We start from the raw sequence: 24,825 nt of genomic DNA, 5'->3' as shown, positions 1-24,825 counted from the left end.
GCTCTCATTCTTTAAGTCCCCCTTGTTCACATCTGGCAGTTGTCAATTTGCCTCCAACACTTTTCCTTTCACTTTTTCCCCATTATGTAGATAGGGGCAAAATTGTTTGGTGAATTGGAAAGCGCGGGGTTAAAATTTCGCCTCACAACATAGCCTATGACGCTCTCGGGGTCCAGACGTGTGACTGTGCAAAATGTGCAAAATTTTGTGGCTGTAGCAGATGCAAATCCCGGACACACACGCGCACACACACACACACACACACACACACACACCCAGCTTTACATATTAGATTAGCAAAAATACAAGAGACCTACTATTGTAAAGTTGCAGTGCTGCTATTTCTTTCATTCTCAGTCGCTAAAGTCTTGTTTTTAAGGCGACTCTACATTAAGGGTAAGTTCACACTAGGCGTTTATTTTTCTGCAGCAAAACCTGAAGCTGCAGAATAAAAGCAGGCTTTCCTTGTTTTTTTTTTTGCTCTTTTTGCTGCGTATTGATGCATTTTTTGTGCTTTTTTTTCTGCGGTTTTGGCATGCTAGATTTGTCTCTTGTGCATGCTGATAATGTTAAGTGTGGAAAAAAAAGTCCTTTTCTATAGAATCAGGTTTTGGCACAGAAAATGCAGTAAAACCTGATACCTGCTTTTTTGGTATGTTTTTTCCAGCATTTTTTTTTACGACCCATGCTTTTCAGTGGGTAAAAAATACTGAAAGAAGTGACATGTTCTCCAAAAAAACATGCAAAGCACAAAATCCTGCTGAAAAAAAAAATTGTGTGCATGAGATTTCTGAAAATTCATATGCTTTGCTGGTATGGTAAAACACAGCTGAAAATTTGCAACTATAGCATAAAAAAAACTCTGCAAAAATGCCTAGTGTGAACTTAGCCTCAACCACTTTCCGACATCGGTGTACTATGACTCCCCCCTGTGGAGGCTCCCTCAGCGCCGGAGCCCGCACCTTTACGGGCACATGTCAGCTGATATGTACAGCTGACATGTGCTCGCAACAGCCGCAGGTGGAATCGCGATCCACTCGAGGCTGTTAACTAGTTAAATGTCGCTGTCAATCTCTGACAGCTGCATTTAACTCGCGCTTACCGGAAGCTCGTCACTAAACCCACCCATCGGTGACCTCACCACGTGATTGCAGGTCGCCGATGGGTTGCCATGACAACCAGAAGTCTCCAGCAGACCTCTATGGTTGTCATAGCCGGATTGCTATGAGCACCGCCCGGTGGTAGCAACTGAGCATTTCTGCTACATACATGCGATCAAACACCTGTGTGTAGCACATGCGATCAAACAACTGCAGCTTCTAGTCTCCCATGGAGACTATTGAAGCACGCAAAAAGTAAAAAAAAAGTTTTTAAAAATATTTAAAAAATCTAAAAGTTCAAATCACCCCCTTTTGCCCTATTCAAAATAAAACAATAAAAAAATTAAATATACACATATTTGGTATCGCCGCTTTCAGGATCGCCCAATCTATCAATATAAAAAGAATTAACCCAATCGCTAAACGGCGTAGCGAGAAAATGTCAAAACGCCAATGGTATCAATAAAAATGTCAGCTCGACACACAAAAAAATAAGCCCTCACCCAACCTGAGATCCCGAAAAATGGAGATGGAAATTTATGTTTGTTTTTTTTTTTTACAAATTTTTTTTTTCACCACTTACCGTATATACTCGAGTATAAGCCGACCCGAGTATAAGCCGAGACCCCTAATTTTGACACAAAAAACTGGGAAAACTTAATGACGTGAGTATAAGCCTAGGGTGGAAAATGCAGCAGCTACCGGTAAATTTTAAAAATAAAAATACAATAAAAGTAAAATTAATTGAGACATCAGTAGGTTAAGTGTTTTTGAATATCCATATTGAATCAGGAGCCCTATATAATGCTGCATAAAGGGTAATAAGGGTCCCATAAGATGCTCCATACAGTTTATGATTGCCCCATAAGATGCTCCATATTAAAATATGCCCCATATAATGCTGCACAAAGGTTAATAATGGCCCCATAAGGCCTCTTTCACACTTCCGTCTTTTTCCTCCTGCCGAAATCTGTTGATTTTTGAAAAAGCAGGATCCTGCAAATTATGCTGCAGGATCCTGTTTTTTTCCCATAGATTTGTATTAGCGACGGATTGTGACAGATGGCCATCCGTTTCATCCGTCGTGCACTGGATCCGTCGGAAAATAGCGGTCCATCGTGCGGAGAAAATGTTCAGAGGAACGTTTTTTCTGCACGTCGGATCCTGCGCTGTCCGTCGTTGGCTATAATGGATGCCTATGAACGCAGGATCCGTCGCTGACCGTCAAACACAGGAATCCAGCGACGTATCCAGTTTTTTCATTCTGAGCAGCCCGGAAGGATTTTCAAGTCAGGGAAAAATCTCTCTCTCTCTCTCTCCAGAATCTTATACCTGAAAATGCAGGCAGGAACTCCTTCGACGCATCCGTCATAACACTGGATGCGTTGCACACGTTTTCCACTATTTTCACAACATCCGTCGATACGTCACTTCACTGCATTATGACGAACCCCGACCGACGGAAGTGTGAAAGAAGCCTAAGATGCTCCATAAAGACATTTGCATAAAAGTAGATTATGGCTCCATAAAATGCAGTTTATGCTGATATTATTAACTGTACAGTATATCTGCTGCTGCAATTTAAAAAAAATGACATACTCACCTCTCGTCGCTGCCCGCTGCTCCTCAGCATCCTCCGCAGTGACAATTCAGGCACAGGGCGGTGCGCACACTAGCACGTCATCGCGCCCTTTGACCTGAACGTCACAGACAGAGGACGCGGAAGACGGAGCCCGGCGGTGGAACGAGGAGAGGTGAATATAACGCAAAGCCTTGTTACACTCACCTGCTCCCTGCGCGGTCCCTGCACGTCCCTGCTTCTCCAGGCGCTAACAGCTTCTTCCAGCGTTGAGCGGTCATCTGTACCGCTCAGTACAGTAATGAGTATGCGGCTCCACCCCTATGGGAGTGGAGTCGCGTCCATATTCATTACAGTAATGAGCGGTACCACGTGACCGCTCAACACAGGAAGAAACTGTCAGCGCCCGGAGAAGCAGGGATGTGCAGGGACCGCGCCAGGATCAGGTAGTATGATTAGACAGCTGCCGCTCCCCCTCCCCTGCCGACCCCTGGGAATGACTCAAGTATAAGCCGAGAGGGGCAATTTCAGCCTAAAAAAATGGGCTGAAATTCTTGGCTTATACTCGAGTATATAAGGTAAATAAAAAAAAAACCTATACATGTTTGGTATCTACGAACTCGTAATGAAGAATAGAGAATCATAATGGCATGTCAATTTTAGCATTTGGTGGACATGGTAAAAAAATCCAAAAAACGGTTATGGAATTGCACTTTTTTTGCAATTTCAGCGCACTTGTATCTTTTTTTCTCGCTTTTGAGTACAAGATATGGTAAAACCAATGGTTTTGTTCAAAAGTACAACTTGTCCTGCAAAAATCAAGCAATCATATGCCCATATTGACAAAAAAATAGTGGCTCTGGGAAGAAGGGGAGCGAAAGACAGAAATGCAAAAATTAAAAAGGGCTCCGACATGAAGGGGTTAAACATTAAGTCAATTTCCCATTACACTTTCCCTTTCAGTTTTTAAAGTAGAGGACAAAATGAAATGTCAATAAGATAACTGTTGGCTGGTATGTTCCATCACTGCTTTATACATCACCATACCAAAGAAAAAAGCAAGCATAACATTCAAATGTGTCCAATTCTGGGCACCATATTTAAAAAAAAACATTGAAAATCTAGAGCATCAGGGAAGAGATACCACTATGGTGAGAGGACTGCAAACTAGTGGCTTGTAAAAGTATTCACCCCTCTTGGTATTTTTTATGTTTTAATAACTTACAACCTGGAATTTCATTATTTTTTGAGGGTTTGCATCAGTTCATGGAAAGAACATGCCTACAACTATGAACATGTTTCTCCTTAAACATCTTGAGTGTTGCTTTAGCAGTTTGGGTCATTGTCTTGTTGTAAGGCAAACCTCTGTCCCAGTGTCAAATCACTGTAACAGGTTGCTCAAGAATATACCTGGATTTCAGGTATTTTGATTTTCCCAGTCCCTGCTGCTGAAAAACTTACCCCCATTATGATGCTGCCACCACATTTCACTGTGGGGATGGTGTTCTTGGGGTGATGAGCTGTGTTGCTTTGGCGCCAGACATAACATTTACCTTGGGGGCCAAAAACAAAAAATGTTGGTCTCATTTGACCACAGCAGTTTCCTCCATACATTTGAGGAGTCTCCCACATGTCTTTTGGCAAACTCAAAACAAGCCTTACAATTTTTGTTTGTAAGTACGGGTTTTTTTCTGCCCACTCTTCCATAAAGGCCACCTCTATGGAGTGTACGGCTTTGCTTATCTACTGCCATCACATTCCGCAGCGCTTTACATACTTGACGACCTTTTTCAGAACCATATCATTTGGTTTAGGATAAATATAGAAGACTATCTGATTATCCGGTTGGAAGAAGAAGAAGCCAATCCCCAATCTGAGAAATATCTGAATAAAAATGATAACAACCTAAAATTCACATATTCACATCACAAAATACCAGAGAAAAAGCCTTCTAACACGTGAGGCCTCTTGTATCCTGACATGACAGGGGTTAAGTAATATGGGCACCTTTTGGGAATTGTTCTCTTTCTTAAATGCATGTATTTGGGGCTCAAAAATGTAGTTTTGCAATTGGGTTTCATTAAAAATGTTGCATTGTTTGTCTGTCATAGGCCCTTTGACCCCATTCAAGGCCAGCTATTTTAACGCTGGTCCTAATGAGAGGGCATGTTGGAGATGCCAGATTCATTAATAAAAACATCAGATCACATTCGGACCAATATTAGTGTATGGGGCCGTGCATATGTCGGATACTTTCCTCAGGCAGAGACTTCCCCTATTTTCATGGACTGGAAGAAAGGAGAACATGGAGAATTGTTTTCTTTTCTATGTTCTCCTCACCCCAGAGAATCGGATCACAGTCTGATTACACTCATTTCTCCCGGAAGAGATCTTCTACGCTCCTCTGCACCTGCCCTTAGAGTGTGGGTCGGGTATTTAGGGCAGCTTTTCTCATATTTTACAGGACCTCAGGCCCTGAGCGAGCAATAATTGTCGTTAAAGCTGCTTACTTTTAGATCACCGTAGCACTTGGCTAAGACAGAAATTTTCCACCTACCTGACATTCTCCGGTCCTGAAGAAGACGTTAAGAATTGGGTGAGATATGTATTCTGTATATATTTATGGCTACACTCTGTATGTGGGTAATTATATTCAGCTCATTAAGCATCAACTGGTTGTGTACTTGTATGGGTCTGACCTTCGTAGCTTCCACATCTATGGATTATGAGCACATGGACCTGAACAACTGATGCAAGCACTTTAAATTGCTAATCCTAAATGCTTTCCTGCTGGCTAAACAGAATACTTTGTGGGCAATTTGTGAAGCTTTGCGCCTGAATTAATGACTTAATTATGTTTTTTTACACCTAGCAACACTCAATCCTTTCTTGCCTTGTCCTTTCAAAGTTATTTATAATGGCCTAACAGATGTTGCCTTTGTCACTTTTACCTTGGTTTATATATGGCATTAATAATAAAGAAAATAATCTTATTTTTTCAGCATTTTCAGCAGTTTTGCTCCCATCAAGTGGGGACTTTTTTATTATATTGTGTTTGGGTTGTTTATGGATCCAACATATAAAGCTTTTCTTAAGGCCCTCATACACATGAGATGGCTGTGGGTCAAACGATGCATCTCGGCCGTCTCTCCCATACACAGGCGTCTCTCGTGTTCTTTATGGAAAAGCCGCCAACAAACATCTCTGCCGGCGGATTGTCTCCAGGAAAACAAAATCTATCGGCAGTCCAAAATCGAGCATGCCCAATAGACAACTCCACCAACAATTAGTTATCTGGCGCCTCCATATAGTTTAGAGTGTTGGCTGAATCGGGTGGTACAGTTGATATTAGTCTAATAACATTATTATTATTATTATTATTAATGTTAATGGGGAGTTTTTGCTCTGTAAAAATAAAAAAATGTGCCCTCCTACAAATGCCCTAACACTAGTTTTTTTCTTTTACGTAATATTAGTCAGAGTAAACCCGTAACAAATTTTTAAATATTACTGAATGTATTGAAGCCCCTTAAAGGGAACCTGTCACCCCCCCAGTTGTTTCAAACTAAAAGAGCCACCTTGTGCAGCAGTAATGCTGCATTCTGACAAGGTGCCTCTGCTCTTTTAGTTCTGGTTGCTGTACCTGCAAAAATAATCAGTTTTATAATTTGTCCGAAATACCTGGTCCTCAGTCAAGTAGGCCGGCGTTTCCCCCCTGCTTCAAACAGCACACAGCTGTCACTCACATCTTCTTGGCGCCGGGCGCCGCCTCCTCCTCACCGCTGTTTTCAAAAGTAGCCGGCGCCTGCGCTCTTATCCCCTGCCTGGTGCAGACGCAGTGAGCGCTGGCCGTCTTTCCTCATATGCAGCCCAGCTGACTGCACCTGCGCGGCCGCCCTGCCTGTGAATCCTAGCCCCGCAATGTGAATAAATCATAGGTCACTGCGGGGCTGGGAATCACAAGCAGGGCGGCCGCGCAGGCGCAGTCTGCAAGACCGCATCGGAGGTCAGACGGCCAGAGCTCACTGCGCCTGCCCCAGCCAGTACTAAACACCGCAGGCGCCGGATTTCATTGGAAAACAGCGCGGAGGGGGCGGCACCTGGCGCCGAATAAGATTTGAATGACGGCAGTGTGGCGTGTGCAGCAGGGGGGTTAAGACCTGCCTCCACGACTAAAGACAAGTATTTTGGCGAAATTATAAAACGCTTTATTTTGGCTTTAACTGCACCAATAACTAAAAGAGCCACCTTGTCAGAATGCAGCATTACTGCTGCACAAGGTGGCTCTTTTAGTTTGAAACGACTGGGGGGGGGGGGGGGGTGACAGGTTTGATTTAAGGATCAAGACAATTTTGGCCTTAAAGGGCTTGCACCAAGTTCAAAGTCATTGCCCCTTGACCCATTATTAAAAATAAGAGTCTTTTCAAATACAATATGTAAGGAAAATGATAAGATCAGTCAAATAACATTGGGTTAAGGCCGGAGTCACATTAGCGTATCACATACATATACCGAGCGGGGTATCGCTGAGACTACAAGGAGCGTCGTTCCTGATACCTCTTACATGGTGAGCCCGAGCTTCAAAGTTTGGTTAGATGGTCCTTTGTAGCCAGGCTGGACATTTCCTGTTTACCATAGGAAGGGAGTTGATTGGAATAAACAAGGTATTAAATATGCAATGTCCTCGTCCGTTATTAGCTCACGGTCCGGTGACAGACCTGCGATTTCAATATTATAATTTAGGCCGCCCTGGAAACGTGAGCCCAGTCCAAGCATGTAAATGATGGGTGACACAATGACAAGGTGTTCACATGTGTGGCTTTGCCTGAACTGGATGTGATCCATAAACCCTTTCCCTTACCCTCAAGGAAACAGAAGAATAAAGTTCTTGTTTTGCATATTTGTGGGTCGCTTTATTTTTATTTTTTAATTCCTTTTCTTGAAAGCACTGTATTTTTTATATTAAAGCGTAAAACATGAATAAGTTTGGTCCTTGTCTGCTCTAAAGATTCCATGGAGAGTATGCGCCTTTTGACTGTCGAACAGTAATATATATTTCGGGGACTCATTACCCCGAGTGTCTGAGAGTTGTGTGGACAGTGTTAGGGTATGATGTATGCTATGCATCCTATGACAGAGGATGACTGCAAGATTGAGTAATAGGAGACATCTTCTTAACCTCGGTCACAGTTCCATACGCCACGAGCTGAAAATTGTGTAGTTGACATTTTTTTTGCAAAACAGAAGCAGTGGAAAGTTCTCACCCCCATGGAATCACGATGCTCTGTCATTTTTTTCTCATTGTAACCTATGGATAGATCCTGCTCTCTAAATGGTCAAGTGTGCGCAAAACTACGCGGCTGACTGTGCATAACAGGTTTATCTTTCTGCGCAGTGGCGCATTCTAGATGTTCTCACTGCACGGGATGGACAGGCGCACATTTTCACTACAACAGTAAGTTTTATATGTTTCCTGCTGTAGGACGACCCAAACGAACATCTTAGATAGCCACTATGACCGATGCCAAATCGGACAGCAGGTGGCTGAGAAAGCCGGTCAATGATCACTTGGTGTGGATATACATTCTCTGGATGATTTCAGGGGTCAGACTTTAAGATGGGAACTTGTAGCAACTTTATAGGGACCACAGGAACTTTTTCATTTTTTTACTCACAGTATTCTATGAGTCAAGCAAACGCAAAAGGATTCATGGCACTCCGACTCCGCAAAAGCTAAGCATTGAATATATGGAATATCTTACATTGCGTACTACATTATGTACTATGTATAGAAATGTGAGGTTCTTGACACATATTTTGATCAAATTTTGTGAGCCCACCTGCCAAGACAAGGCAACCTCTTCAGATGGGCCCCGATACAAACAGATTTACTTCTTTTAGGTCCGTGCCTCCACAGACCAGCTTTATTTTGAGCCAATTAAAAACAAACTTGAACAGATGGGAGACATGCATGACAAAGATGGGGACAGTCACACTTCTGCAACTACAATGCCGCATTTAATAGTCTAATGCCTTTGTAATGGAAACAATAGATATTACAGGAACACATTAACTTATTATTCTTCTAGTCACACCTGAAGAGATTCTTAAGTTGATGAATTACTTAGACATAGCTTATTTGTAAAGGGTCATCTCCCATCATGTTTTTTTTTTATAGATCTACTAGATTTTATTTTTTTTAAGGATCCTCTGCACTCATAAATGATGGATTATCTATACTTGTGGGTTATTTCATGGACGATCTTCAGTCATGGGTTATTTGTGTTAAACCATCTCCAATCTTTGATTATTTGTAATGGATGTTCTTCAATTATGAGTTATTTCGTGAATCCTTACTTGTCAAGGGTTATTTGTAATGGATCATCTCCAGTCATTGATTATTTGTAATGGATCATCTACAGTCATAGGTTACTTCATGGGTCATCTCCAGTAATTGGCTATTTGTAACGGATAATCTCCAGTTATAGATTAATTTAATGGATAATCCCTAGTCATCAGTTATCTAATGGATCATGTCCAATCATGGGTTGATGGATCATCTGAACACAATTCCACATGAAAAAATACCTAGAAATTGTACAGCAATTCCAGTGCGTAATGTTATCAGACAAACATCCTCATCATTTGTCAATGTTAATCATCTGAGATTATGTATGATCAGATGTTTCCTGATGTAAACGTCCACGTTTTTCTATTAGTCTGCTAAATCCTTTTTCAATATAATAGTGGAAGAGTATATAGTTAATGGTTCATTCCAGTATGTCCGACTATCTTTCCATGGTACCTGATAGAAGGGAAGAGTTGTTTGCAATGTGGACAATAGTTAATTTCCATTTCTTGTATATTTTTTAAGTTCACATTGCAAAAATATAGTACTTATCTAAATCGGGGTCTTATTTGTGGAGCCTACAGAAGTCTAGGCTCATTCTCCCGGCTCATAGCAAAACATACACTCTGGATTCTGCTCTTCGATTGGTTCGACTTGAATGGTGACTGAATGGAAGGGGAAGTTGTCAAATATGTTCCTGGTAACATCCTTTAAAATTCTCATAGAATCTTCCGAGACATCTGAAAAAAATTATCAATAGTCAAAGATTAATGAAATCTATTAGAAGTAGAATTTAACCCTCTAATGCAAATGTACAGCACTGGAAGTCTACACTGGTATTTGTAATTGTAGAGGGTATGGAAGAGCTAAAGCCACCCGACATGTGGCAGATTCTGGCTGTCTGATCCAGAAGCAACTGGAGCTAGCTCTGATCACTGCTGCTTAACAGTTTAGATGCTGCTATTAAACTCTGATAAGGCATTTAGTAGCATTTAGTAGCGATCAACGAAGCAAGAAAACAGTGCGGCACTCACCCTTAGGAAGCTGTGAAATCGTGCTCTTTATTAGAGATAGATATTTAAAACATCTGTTAGGACATCAGGTCTATAGGAGGGTGCGGGAGTGGAGTGTGGACGACGGCCGTTTCGCACTCTGTGGACCCGTTGAAGCACACAGAGTGCGAAACGGCCGTCGTCCACACTCCACTCCCGCACCCTCCTATAGACCTGATGTCCTAATGGATGTTTTAAATATCTGGTATCTCCAATAAAGAGCACGATTTTTTCTTTTCTTGCTTTGTTGAATTTACTGCTGGTTGTCTATCAGTGCAGAGCACCGTATACCCAGAGCATTCGTGCCACCTGTGTTTTTTCGGACATTCCTTAAGGAGTCAAGGTTGTACTAATTTGTGCTCCTCTAGTGCCGTCCATTATTCACTCTTCATCATTGTTGATTTAGTAGCGATCACCTGTCATACTGGCTCCCATCGCCCCTGAGAAGTGATAGTGGGTTGCTGATGGGTTATCTAATGAAAGTATTTATGTCAGGCATCTTGGTATTCCTGTGAAGTTGAGCCACTGGCTGGGCTTCATAAGAAACCATCATTTACACTATATACTGTAGGGATTGAAGTATATAGTATGTATAAGCAAACAAAGTATCGCAGGTTTAAGTTGCCTAAAATAACTAAGAAAATGAAGCAAAAAAGAATAATGTTTTTGAAAAATATAAACATTTGAATCAGCCACCCCCCCCCCCCCTCCCTTTCACCATTTAAAAATAAAGAAATAAAATTAATGAAAAGAAAAAACATTTCTGGCATCCACACATCTATAAAAATTACAAAAGTAATTAGCACATACAGTACATGCCTTAAAAAAAAAAACAGAAAAAAACACTGCAATACAACAGACCCAATAAAGCTTCATGGCTCACATTTTAAAAGGAAGCCATGATGTCACCATGAACTATACCTCATTTTACAATAATTTTTTATGTAAGATAAAAAAGAATCTTTTTTTTTTTTCTTCCAGAAACAGCCACAATTGTCCATTGGACATATTTGCTATTACAGCCCAGTCCCAATCAGTTAGATGATGATGGTTACCAGCCACAATATTAGGCCTGGATCACACATACGTGAGATACGGCCGAGTCTCGCAGGTGAAAACCCAGCTCTGGCGCCGGCACTCCAGAGCTGAGCGTGCAGCTCCATGTATTCCTGTGCGGCTGCACGCTCCACTCCGGAGTGTCGGCGCCAGAGATGGGTTTTCACCTGCGTGACTCGGCCGTATCTCGCGTATGTGTGATCCCGGCCTTAGGCACAGTCTATGGAGATGTTTCTGGGATAAGAAAACATGACATTTTCTAAGGGATCTAGACCACTGCTTCCAATATTCTCCCTAAATGGTGGTGAGGGTCAGCTGTGCTACTCAGCCAGCACAAGCCTCCAACAGCTGCAATCAGAGCTAGCTCCAATCGCTGCTGTTTGACATAGGCATTTAGATAGCGAGATCTTTCGGCCCACCCGCGATTGTAGGGTGCTGATTGGTTGCTATAAGGGATCTGCTAAAGGTCCCCTTCACTGCACTTTTGTCACAACTATGAATCCCAACCACTGGTTCGGGCTTCATAGGGGACTGTGATTCTCACTATACAGCTCTGGCAAAAATTAAGAGACCACTGCAAAATGTTCAGTTTGTCTGATTTTTCTCTTTATAGGTATATTTTTGAGTAAAATGTAAATTGTTCTTTTATTCTATAAACTTCTGACAACATGTCTCCGAATTTCCAAGCAATAAATTTTGTATTTTTTTCTGACAAAGAAAAATGGTCAAAATAAAAAAAAAAAAAAAGTGCTTTCAGACCTCAAATAGTGCAGAGAAAACAAGTTCATAATCATTTCAAAACAACATTACTAATGTTTTATCTCAGGAAGAGTTCAGAAATCAATATTTGGTGGAATAATTATGATTTTTAATCACAGCTTTCATGCGTCTTGGCAGCTTTCCACCAGTCTTTCACTCTGCTCCTGGCGCAAAAATGTAAGCAGTTCTTCTTTGTTTGATGGCTTGTGACTATCCATCATCCTCTTGATTACATTCCAGAGGTTTTCAATGGGGTTCAGGTCTGGAGATTGGGTTTTGATGTGGTGGTCTCTTAATTTTTGCAAGAGCTGTACACTGAAATACTGAAAGTCTTGTAGTAAATAGTACAGAAGAGCAAACAATTACAGGTTCAAGTTCCCTATGGAGAATAAAAAATAAATTGAAAGTTCAAATAAAACATAAAAATTCAAATAAAAACATATAATTCAGTATTGCTGCATAAAAATCTGATCTATCAAAACTTAAAATTATTTTACCCACAAGATAAATAGCATAGAACATGAAAAAAATTGCAGTTTTTCTATAGAAAAATCTCACGAAAAAATTGCAATATAAAACACTGCACGTACCCAAAAATTCCATCATCAGAATTCTACAGCTTAGCACGTAAAAAACAACCCTAACAAAGCTCCATCAACAGAACAGTAAAAGTTATGGGTCTTAGAAATTAGCGACAAAACAATTTTTCTTTTTTTTAGAAACTTCAGAACTTTATTAAGCCACCGTTGGAGTTACCAAAAAAATGCAAATTGGGTGCTTCCATAAATGTATGATCCAGGCGAATCATGCATCCAAAAAAAAACAATGTCAGAATTGTGTTCTTTTTCTGCAAAAAACATGCCCTCATACGGCTGTATCGATGGAAGAAGGAGAGGGGTGAAAAAACAAATTTGCCAAATGATTATTGTCTATGTCTTTACGTTAAGGATTAATTATATACAGCGTTCATGAGACAAAAGTAGAGAATATTCAGAGTTTTTAAATTTTGGTTTGGACTAACAAACCATCAAAGATGGCGAGATCTAGACATGACATTGGACTTTCTGGTGAAGTCCTAAAAGAAAAAGTTTTCTTGTGCCTCAGACAAGCTCGACAAGTATCTGATGATAATAAAGTTTACTTTCGCCTTTTATCATGGGTCGCTGTTACAGAAGTTGTCTTTTCAGGCTCCATCTATACAGTGTAAGTGACTGAAGCCTCGCCAGCTACAGATATTTGCAGTGGCACACGGGTCACTCAGAAGCTCAGCCATTGTATTTGCTGACAGAAAAGTCTCGTAGCCGAGCAGCCGTCTCAGCAGAAAAGCACACTGTGATGAAAGCTGCTGTAGGGTTGAATAACAGGTAACTTATTGCTATAAAAGCACAAAAATGGCTTTATTGGCCAACAATTGAACTTTTGTTCAAAGCACACATACATTTACTGACCTGTGGCAACATGAACTGAGAGGATGACTTGGTTCGTTGTTAGAGCCAAGAGATGTAGGCTGTGTACCGATTTAACTCCATTAACTGCAAGAATACTCTGCTTTACAGCGCTGTAATTAATCCCTCGGGGGGCTCCTGTAGGGCAAAATGAGGTCCTGTAAGATACTTAGTTGTAATAATGAGTCTGATGGATCGGTCATGGCTACCTGTTCTTATAAGGTTCTACAGGGTAAGAGCACACACCATGCAGAACATAGGATCAGATGGCAAAATCACCTGGTCTATTCTTTATGTTATTTCCAATACCTACAGGTGAAAGGGGCATTCCCATCTTAAATGTTTGTGATATATTTTTTAATAAGTGGGGGTCAAACCTCTGGGACCGCAATGATTCAGTGGCTACAACATCTCTGTGGTTCTGCGACCCCTACATTGTGTAGAGAACTGTAATGCAGCCCCTTTCAAGGGAATAAAGGACACAGGTCTACAAAAGAGTAATAACCTGTTTATTTTTTGCATCTGTTGGGTCCTAGAGGTTGGACCCCCTAGCCATCATAATGTGGTAGTGTACTCCAGAACATTTTTGCATATACACGTTTTGTTATAGACATGTTTATTTCCTTTGTGCGTATTGGAACAACACAAAAAAAAAACAGAGGAAAACAAAGGCAAAGTAGACATAATTTCGCACAAAACCCCCAAAATGGACCAGACAAAATTGTTGGCACCTTTCCAACATTGTGTGTAAATGACTTTGCTTCAAGCATGTGATGCTCATTCAAACTCACCTGTGGCAAGTAACAGGTGTGAGCAATATGAAAATCACACCTGAAGCCAGATAAAAAGAGGAGAAACTGACTCAATCTTTGCATTGTGTGTCTGTACTGTACGTGCCGCACTAAGAATGGAGACCAGAACGAGAAGAAAATTATATGAGAACTTGAGAATCAAAATTGTTGAAAAATATGAAAAATCTTAAAGTTACAAATCCATTTCCAGAGATCTTGCTGTTCCTTTAACTATGATGGGCAACATGAGCAAGACGTTTAAAACCCATGGCACTGTAGCTAATCTCACTGGCTGGATGTGGATGGCACAGAAAAATTGATGAAGTTTTGCAATGCAGGATAGTCCAGATGGTGCATAAGCAGCCCCAATCAAGTTGCAAATAAATTCAAGTAGTCCTACAGGCTCAGGATGCATCAGTGTCAGCGTTAACTGTCCATCAACATTTGGATGAAATTAAACACTATGGCAGGAGACCCAGGACGATTCCACTGCTGACACAGAGACATAAAAAGCTAGATTGCAGTGTGCCAAAATATATGTGAGTAAGCCAAAATCCTTCTGGACAGATGGTAAAGAAAATGATTCTACTGTTTACTGAAAACAGAATGAGATCTGTAAAGAAGAAAACACAGTACCTACAGTTAAATATAGTGGAGGTTCAAAGATGTTTTGGGGTTGTTTTGCTGCCTCTGGCACTGGATGTCTTGACTGCGTGCAATGTATCACAAAATTTGAAGATTACCAAAGTATTTTGAGCTGCAATGTAGTGCCCAGTGTCAGAAAGCTGAGTTTGAATCCTAGGTCATGAGTTTTCCAGCAAAACAATGACCCCAAACATACCTCAAGAAGCACTCAGAAATGGATGGAATCAAAGTACTGGTGTCATGTAGTGACAAGGGACTGTGGGCACCTTAGAAAAACAGAAAAACTTTTCAGCTCACCCAATAGAAACATTCGTCTGTAGTCCACATAATGTCCGAGCAAAGAAAAAACATCTCTGTCTGATGTTGAAACTTGTGCACATGGAAAGAAAAATCCAGCTCCAGGAATAAAAAGTATCAACAATTTATTTAAACATATTAAAATTTGGAAAACTGCTGACAAGCGAAAAATTACATCATTTGGATGGAAGCTACCATGTAGTCGCTGGACGTGTTTCGAGCACAAACGGCGCTCTTAGACTTCATCTGAAGCGGGGACCTAGAGCAGTTTGCAAAAGAAGAGTGGTCAAAAATTCAAGTTGAGAATTGTAAGAAGCTAGTTCATGGTTATAGGAAACAACTGATTGCAGTTTTTTATTCCAAAGGGTGTGTCATTTTCTGGAAAAATTTCAAGGGAGCCAACACTTTTGACCATGACTGTACTCATTAGATAAAATGGGAATACCATTTAACTCAATATACAGTACAGACCAAATGTTTGGACACACCTTCTCATTTAAAGATTTTTCTGTATTTTCATGACTATGAAAATTGTACATTCACACTGAAGGCATCAAAACTATGAATTAACACATGTGGCATTATATTCTTAACAAAAAAGTGTAAAACAACTTAAATTATATCTTATATTCTAGGTTCTTCAAAGTAGCCACTTTTTACTTTGATAACTGCTTTGCACACTCTTGGCATTCTCTTGATGAGCTTCAAAAGGTAGTCACCGGGAATGGTTTTCACTTCACAGGTGTGCCCTGCAGGGGTGGATTAAGGGTAGCCAGGGCCCTGGGCTGTTCAGACACTGTGGGCCCCCCAGTCATGTGACGGGGTCATGTGATGGGGTCATGTGACGGGGTCATGCGACGGGGTCATCATATACCTGAACCACATTATTCCAGAAAAATAGTTGCTGTGTGAAACTATAACCTGTCAAACATCCTTTGATCTAGTCAATGTACCCTTCAGTTCAGTATATAGTATACAGTGTATAGTGTCAGTGTATAGGTAACACTGACTCACCAGTGATGTCTCTAGGTGAAGTCCTTCATCTTTCATCCAGCACAGACCGCCATCACTTCATTCAGCCAGAACTCATCTCTGCAGGAAATAACACAGGTATCTCGAGCTCCGCTTGTAGAACACATTACTTAATTTTTCCCAACTTCTACATTACACCACATGAAGAAAAAGAGGCAACATAGTGTCGCTCTACACAGTAACAGGCCTGCCCCCCCATTTAAAACAGTGTCCGCAAAAAATAAAATAAATACATCACTGCAGTAATAATATCCCTTAATTAGCCCCTATGGTAATAATATCTCCCATCCTGGCCCCGTGTATCTCATTCCTGGCTCCAGCCATATGTTGTCCCATCCTGCCCTCATGAGTATCCATCCTGCCCCATATGATCTCCCCATCCTGCCCCATCAGTCTCCATCGTATCCATCCTAGCCCATGATCCTGCATGATCTGTCTCCAATCCTGCCCCATTTCTTTCATTCTGCCCCGTGTCTCCAATCATGCCCCATATCTACATTCTGCCCATGTCTCCAGTCCTGCCCCCAGTGTGTCCAGCATCTCTGCCCCAGTGTCCAGCATCTCTGCCCCCAGAGTCCAGCATCTCTGCCCCCAGAGTCCAGCATCTCTGCCCCCAGTGTCCAGCATCTCTGCCCCCAGTGTCCAGCATCTCTGCCCCCAGTGTCCAGCATCTCTGCCCCCAGTGTCCAGCATCTCTGTCCTCAGTGTCCAGCATCTCTGACCCAGTGTGTCCAGCATCTCTGCCCTAATGTGTCCAGCATCGTGCCTCCAGTGTGTCCGGCATCCTGCCCCCAGTGTGTCTGGCATATTGCCCCCAGTGTGTCCAGCATATTGCCCCAGTGTGTTCAGCATATTGCCCCCAGTGTGTCCAGCATATTGCCCCCAGTGTGTCCAGCATATTGCCCCCAGTGTGTCCAGCATATTGCCACAGTGTCTCCAGCATACTGCCCCCAGTGTCTCCAGCGTATTGTCCACAGTGTGTCCAGCATATTGCCCCCAGTGTCTCCAGCATATTACCCCCAGTGTGTTCAGCATTCTGCCCCAGTGTGTCCAGCATATTGCCCCCAGTGTGTCCAGCATATTGCCCCCAGTGTCTCCAGCATATTGCCCCAGTGTCTCCAGCACATAGCCCCCAGTGTGTCCAGCATATTGCCCACAGTGTCTCCAGCATATTGCCCCAGTGTGTCCAGCATATTGCCCCCAGTGTGTCCAGCATATTGCCCCCAGTGTCTCCAGCATATTGCCCCAGTGTCTCCAGCACATAGCCCCCAGTGTGTCCAGCATATTGCCCACAGTGTCTCCAGCATATTGCCCCAGTGTGTCCAGCATATTGCCACCAGTGTCTCCAGCATATTGCCCCAGTGTCTCCAGCATATTGCCCCAGTGTGTCCAGCATATTGCCCCCAGTGTCTTCAGCATATTGCCCCAGTGTCTCCAGCATATTACCCACAGTGAGTCCAACATATTGCCCCCAGTGTCTCTAGCATATTTCCCAGTGTCTCCAGCTTATTGCCCCCAGTGTCTCCAGCATATTGCCTCAGTGTCTCCAGCATATTGCCCCCAGTGTCTCCAGCATATTGCCCCCAGTGTCTCCACCATATTGCCCCAGTGTCTCCAGCATATTACCCACAGTGTGTCCAGCATATTGCTCCAGTGTCTCCAGCATATTACCCACAGTGTCTCCAGCATATTGCCCCCAGTGTCTCCAGCATATTGCCCCCAGTGTGTCCACCATATTGCCCCAGTGTCTCCAGCATATTACCCACAGTGTGTCCAGCATATTGCCCAGTGTCTCCAGCATATTACCCACAGTGTCTCCAGCATATTGCTCACAGTGTCTCCAGCATATTGCCCACAGTGTCTCCAGCATATTGCCCCAGTGTGTCCAGCATATTGCCCCCAGTGTCTCCAGCATATTGCCCACAGTGTTTCCAGCATATTGCCCCAGTGTGTCCAGCATATTGCCCTCAGTGTCTCCAGCATATTGCCCCAGTGTCTCCAGCATATTACCCACAGTGTCTCCAGCATATTGCCCCCTGTGTCTCCAGCATATTTCCACCAGTGTGTCCAGCATATAGCTCCCAGTGTGTCCAGCAAATTGCCCACAGTGTGTCCAGCATATTGCCCCAGTGTGTCCAGCATATTGCCCCAGTGTGTCCAGCATATTGCCCCCAGTGTCTCCAGCATATTGCCCCAGTGTCTCCAGCGTATTGCCCCCAGTGTGTCCAGCATTCTGCCCACAGTGTCTCCAGCATATTGCCCACAGTGTTTCCAACATATTACCCCCAGTGTGTCCAGCATCTCTGCCCCAGTGTGTCCAGCATATTACCCCCAGTGTGTCCAGCATCTCTGCCCCAGTGTGTCCAGCATATTGCCCCCAGTGTGTCCAGCATATTGCCCCCAGTTTGTCTGGCATCTCTGCCCCCAGTGCGTCCAGCATCTATGCTCCCAGCATTCTGGCCCGGGCCCCCCGGATTGCCGTTCTCAATAAAAAAAAAGAGTTCTCCTCACCTGTGCATGCTCCTTCGGCGAAGCTCCCTCCTCGCAGCTGAAGCGTGCACTCACTGGTGACTGACAATGACATCAGACGTAGGCGACGTGTGCGCTGTGGCTGATGTCAGCTGCCAGCCTCCGAATGGCTGGCAGCTGTTAACTATTGACGTGTGGGCGCGCGCGCCCGCACGTCAATAGCGTTAAACTGCTGCAGCGCTGGTAGGGGCCCGGTGAGCAGATGAGATGGGCCCGATGCGGGTCCTCTCTGCCCACCGGGTCCCATACGCCAGTTAGGGCAGTAATGCCCTGATGGCAGTGGTCAGTCCCCCCACACCACTGGCCCCTGGGCTACCGCCCAGATTGACCTCATTATAATCCACCACTGGTCCAGTTTAATAAGTGGGATTTCTTGCCTTATAAATGGGGCTGGGACCATCAGTTGTGTTGTGCAGAAGTCTGGTGGATACACAGCTGATACTCCTACTGAATAGACTGTTAGCTGCTTTTTTCTTGCCATAATATAAATTCTAAGTAAAGAAAAACGAGTCGCCATCATTACTTTAAGAAATTAAGGTCAGTCAGTCTGAAAAATTGGGCAAACTTTGAAAGTGTCCCCAAGTGCAGTGGCAAGAACCATCAAGTGCTACAAAGAAACTGTCTCACATGAGGACCGCTCCAGGAAAGGAAGCCCAAGGGTCACCTCTGCTTCTGAGGATAAGTTTATCCGAGTCACCAGTCTCAGAAATTGCAGGTTAACAGCAGCTCAGATTAGAGACCAGGTCAATGCCACACAGAGTTCTAGCAGCAGACACATCTCTACAACAACTGTTAAGAGGAGACTTTGTGCAGCAGGCCTTCATGGTAAAATAGCTGCTAGGAAACCACTGCTAAGGACAGGCAACAAGCAGAAGAGACTAAAGAACACTAGGAATGGACATTAGACCAGTGGAAATCTGTGCTTTGGTCTGATGAGTCCAAATTTGAGATTTTTGGTTCCAACCACTGTGTCTTTGTGCGACGCAGAAAAGGTGAACGGATGAACTCTACATGCCTGGTTCCCACCGTGAAGAATGGAGGAGGAGGTGTGATGGTGTAGGGGAGCTTTGCTGGTGACACTGTTGGGGATTTATTCAAAATTGAAGGCATACTGAACCAGCATGGCTACCACAGCATCTTGCAGTGGCATGCTATTCCATCCGGTTTGTGTTTAGTTGGACCAGCATTTATTTTTCAACAGGACAATGACCCCAAACATACCTCCAGGCTGTGTAAGGGCTATTTGACCAAGAAGGAGAGTGATGGGGTGCACTACTCAGCTATTAACTAAACTGAAGAGTATGGCCATTAGAGGGACCAGTCAGACTTTAGCTATTGTCCCTTTGCTTGCGGACTTGAATCTAGCTCATATCGTCTGTGGTCCAACATTTTATTCAGGTTTCTGCCCATTTTCTATATATTTCCGCATTTTAATCATTAATTTACAACTTTATTATCATTGGGAAAGTTTAATCTCAATCACTTATTTTCTTGTCTCTTCATTTTTGCTTTATCTGGACAAGGTAAATATTTCATTGGGATCCACAGACAATGTAGTAGGGATCACCATACTCTCCCTAATGACTAATCACAAGAGAAAGACGGATTGGGCATTTTTGGATTTAAAGATGGTTCCTGCAAAGGATAAGATGGAAATAAGATAGAGTTGACCGACCCCTTTGAAAAACAAGCATGGTTAACAAAGGCAAATGTCCTGGTTTACAGGAGTTAGCAAGAATGGCTGTCAGTAGTCAAAAGCTGTCTTAAGATTAAGGAGACCTTATGCTTACAATTTTGTAGTCTTCAGGTTGTTCTTTCTTTCTACATCATCAATTTGAGCTTAATTAAAAAGGACGTGTTACTAATTTTTTGTGTTGAACTGGACAGGACACACAATGTAATAGTAGCTACAGAGTGGAGAAAAAAAAAATATATATTTCATTATTTTAATGCTGCCTCTCTGTTGCAGAGATATTTTAAATCAAAGTATCTAGTACCTGATGAGTTAACTTTTGTTTAAGTCCAAGTGGGTATTATTATATAATTTTCATTGGAGGCAATTTTCCCTGTATGAGTTAGGCTGGTTTCACATTTGTGTCTTTGTGCACAGCGTTTGATCTGCATAGATCTTCATGCGTCATGCGTCCATATATTTAACATGGACGCTACATTCCTCTGAATCTTTCAGTTCACATAGTTTGTCAATTGTGCGTCCCTTTGGCTAGGGGTTACCATTTGATGTTCATATATTTAACATGGTGTACGCATGGACTTGCGTTTGCATGCTTCTGCGTATGCATGCGTCATTTCGCGGTGTGCGGCGAGCCGCGGCGAACGCAACATGTTGCATTTTTGGAGGTGCCAAAAATCCGTCAAATATACGCAGGCATGCGCATGAGTGCATTAAAAAAATGGCATTACTGTCTATGGGAACGCATTGGTACACAAGGACCTGCACAATGAGCAGGTCCAGAAAATGGTTTCATCCACCCCCAAAACAAAGCTGTATAAAAAAGAATTGTGGAAACTGCAAGGCAATTATTTTTAAGACTCTGGATCTGACAACAACACTGGCTATGTAAGTATAGAACCTTTGAAAATGTCTGTCTCTCTCACTGCTGTCTGTACTTTGTACTAATTTTTTTTTCTGTTCCTTTTAGGCTGGTTGTCTCCTGGTGCTGCCGTCTCTCCTGGTGCTGCCGTCTCTCCTGGTGCTGCCGTCAGTCCTGGTGCTGCCGTCAGTCCTGGTGCTGCTGTCTCTCCTGGTGCTGGCGTCAGTCCTGGTGCTGCCGTCTGTCCTGGTGTTGCCGTCTCTCCTGGTGCTGCTGTCTCTCCTGGTGCTGCTGTCTCTCCTGGTGCTGCCGTCTCTCCTGGTGCTGCCGTCAGTCCTGGTGCTGCTGTCTCTCCTGGTGCTGGCGTCAGTCCTGGTGCTGCCGTCTGTCCTGGTGTTGCCGTCTCTCCTGGTGCTGCTGTCTCTCCTGGTGCTGCTGTCTCTCCTGGTGCTGCTGTCTCTCCTGGTGCTGCCGTCTCTCCTGGTGCTGCTGTCTCTCCTGGTGCTGGCGTCAGTCCTGGTGCTGGCGTCAGTCCTGGTGCTGCCGTCCTGGTAAGGACAACACTGGCTATGTAAGTATAGAAGCTTTGAAAATGTCTGTCTCTCTTAATTATTTTTTCTGTTCCTTTTAAACTGGTTGTCTCCTGGTGCTGCTGTCTATCCTAGTGCTGCCATCAGTCCTGGTGCTGCCATCAGTCCTGGTGCTGCCATCTGTCCCTGTCTTTTGCTGACTGCTGTGCTGTTGAACTACTGACTGTAATCTAAATATTGGTGTACATTTTTTTTTTGCTACATTGTGTTTGGCTCTTAACAAGCTTAATTTTTGTTATCTTTTTTTTCTGTAGTGTTTCACATGACTGCTGCCGGCTCTTCAACATGTCCTCAAGTGAAGAACTGACTGCTTCCCAGGGTGGACATGACACCGATTATGTAATCACATTTGCTATACCGATTGATATGTATTGACTGACAATACTATACCTGTGTTGAATCATGTAATTTCTTTACAGGTACCTTCTACTGATGAAGAGCAGGAGCAGTCGAGTGGAAATGATTCTTCCCAGGGTCATCGGGCTCATGTGTCTCAGGAGGAAAGACCGGGTGTAAGTATTCTTTTCATCAGAGTTGTAGTTAAATTTTTTTTTCATTTTTTACTTAAAATTCTTCTGTTTTATTTGATCTACAGGATCCACAACGGGAAGAAGCCAAACAAGAAATTGACAACTATCAACTCATTAACCTTGGGCAAGAGCGAGTACTGTTGTGGGACACCCGTGATCATCAGCACTCCGACATTGTTGTGATTCGATGACTCTGGGAAGAAGTGGCCAGATTGCTGTTGCATGATTGGGAACGTGTCACGCCACGTACCAGAAAAGATTTTGGTACAGTTAGGTCCATATATATTTGGACAGAGACAACATTTTTCTAATTTTGGTTATAGATATTACCACAATGAATTTTAAACAAAACAATTCAGATTCAGTTGAAGTTCAGACTTTCAGCTTTCATTTGAGGGTATCCACATTAAAATTGGATGAAGGGTTTAGGAGTTTCAGCTCCTTAACATGTGCCACCCTGTTTTTAAAGGGACCAAAAGTAATTGGACAATTGACTACAAGGCTATTTCTTGGACAGGTGTGGGCAATCCCTTCGTTATGTCATTCTCAATTAAGCAGATAAAGGGCCTGGAGTTGATTTGAGGTGTGGTGCTTGCATTTGGAAGGTTTTGCTGTGAAGTAAACATGCGGTCAGAGGAGCTCTCCATGCAGATGAAACAATCCATCCTTAAGCTGCGAAAAAAGGAAAAACCCATCCGAGAAATTGCTACAATATTAGGAGTGGCAAAATCTACAGTTTGGTACATCCTGAGAAAGAAAGAAAGCACTGGTGAACTCATCAATGCAAAAAGACCTGGGCGCCCACGGAAGACAACAGTGGTGGATGATCGCAGAATAATCTCCATGATGAAAAGAAACCCCTTCACAACAGCCAACCAAGTGACCAACACTCTCCAGGAGGTCGGCGTATCAATATCCAAATCTACCATAAAGAGAAGACTGCATAAAAGTAAATACAGAGGGTTCACTGCACGGCGCAAGCCACTCATAAGCATCAAGAATAAAAAGGCTAAAAAACATCTAAAAAAGCCGCACAGTTCTGGAAGAACATTCTTTGGACAGATGAAACCAAGATCAACCTCTACCAGAATGATGGAAAGAGAAAAGTATTTCTAATATTTTATCACTTCTGTAGGGGATGCTGAAGACCTCCCCTACCGTTATGGGAGGTTCCCTATGCGTCTCACCAAGCGCAGACGCAGTGGAGTCTCCACCTAGCCGGCCATGAGTATGACCACTTCCGGTCGGTTAACAGGAAGAAGTCGCACGCTATGTGAGGTTCCCTATGCGTTCCACAAAGCGCAGACGCAGTGGAGTCCCCACCTAGCCGGCCACAAGTATGACCACTTCCGGTCGGTAACAGGAAGGAGTCGCACGCATGGTTTCCCCGGCGGCTTTATATAAATTGAGGTAAATGGCATCATAACTCACCTCTATCCTTCATTATCGAGACACATGACTAATGTATCGGGCCTCCTGATGAGCCTGAGAGGCGAAACGCGTTGAGGCGGTGTATGACAGTGGGCTGACGGCATGACATTGAAGGATGAGTACTAACTATCATCTATGATTAAGTGATGTGGAAAGGGGTCTTTCGATTCTATATGTGGCACTGTTGATTTTTATAGGGATTTCCCTGTGCTGCATTTATTATCGGCATGTATCTTTGCATGGTAGGTCACTCTTTATCGGGCAGGGGGCCCATTTTTGTGACCCATTAATGAATCTGAAAGACTTGACACTGATTGACCCACCACACAGGTTAACTGTAGCTACTAGTACTAAGTAGCCGTATATTTGAGCAGAATCAACTTGGTACATTATGTTTTGCATGCTCGTCATTTGCCCACTGCATGTGCTCATTGTTGTTTTTATATTCACTGTGTTGGGGTGTGGGATTCCCTATGGATAGGTGTGTCATCTGTCTAGCCTATTAGGGGTACCTTTAGCATATTATCATTGTGCGGGTAGAGGGACCCATTGGTAATATTAGGGCTATCCAGGGATTCTAGGGTAAGCCGTCGTTGAGCGGGGGCGCCATAACGTTCCCCCTAGGGCGCCAACCCCCGCTGTTAGGCAGTAATCAGTATAGATACATTCTAGGGACTTCCTTTCCCCATACACTAGTTTTTTCACGGTGTGTTTTTTGTTTGTTTGGTGTAGCCACAGGTTGGTGGCCTTTTTAATACTTATATACTAATAAAGTTTCTTGGGGTTTTTATATGATTTAGTAAAGAGAAAAGTATGTCGAAGGCGTGGTATAGCTCATGATCCAAAGCATAGCACATCTTCTGTAAAACCCGGCGGAGGCAGTGTGATGGCTTGGGCATGTATGGCTGCCAGTGGCACTGGGTCACCAGTGTTATTGATGATGTGATACAGGACAGAAGCAGCCGAATGAATTCTGAGGTATTCAGAGAAATACTGTGTGCTCAGATCCAGCCAAATGCAGCCAAACTGATTGGTCGTCTGTTGTGAATTCTGCTTTTGGGTTCCCTCCAGTGGTTGTAGGTGGTAAT

General features: G+C 43.2%; 1 protein-coding gene across 2 annotated transcripts in view; it reads right to left on the bottom strand.

Moving 5' to 3' along the window:
- Positions 1-8,566: 8,566 nt before the first annotated feature.
- Positions 8,567-24,825, bottom strand: part of SLC30A8 (solute carrier family 30 member 8) — a 190,739-nt gene continuing 174,480 nt past the window's right edge. For both annotated transcript variants that reach the window (XM_069731807.1, XM_069731806.1), the window contains exons 7-8: positions 13,344-13,478; positions 8,567-9,768 (exon numbers count right to left, since the gene is read on the bottom strand). In XM_069731807.1, the coding sequence (XP_069587908.1) occupies positions 9,623-9,768; positions 13,344-13,478 (281 nt within the window). In that variant the 3' untranslated portion in view covers positions 8,567-9,622. The remainder of the gene's footprint in view (positions 9,769-13,343; positions 13,479-24,825) is intronic.

Source organism: Ranitomeya imitator, chromosome 6, assembly GCF_032444005.1.
Source record: "Ranitomeya imitator isolate aRanImi1 chromosome 6, aRanImi1.pri, whole genome shotgun sequence".
Classification (NCBI taxonomy): Eukaryota; Metazoa; Chordata; class Amphibia; order Anura; family Dendrobatidae; genus Ranitomeya; species Ranitomeya imitator.
The sequence above is the reverse complement of the archived record's forward strand: the minus strand, read 5'-3'. Positions and strand labels throughout refer to the sequence as shown.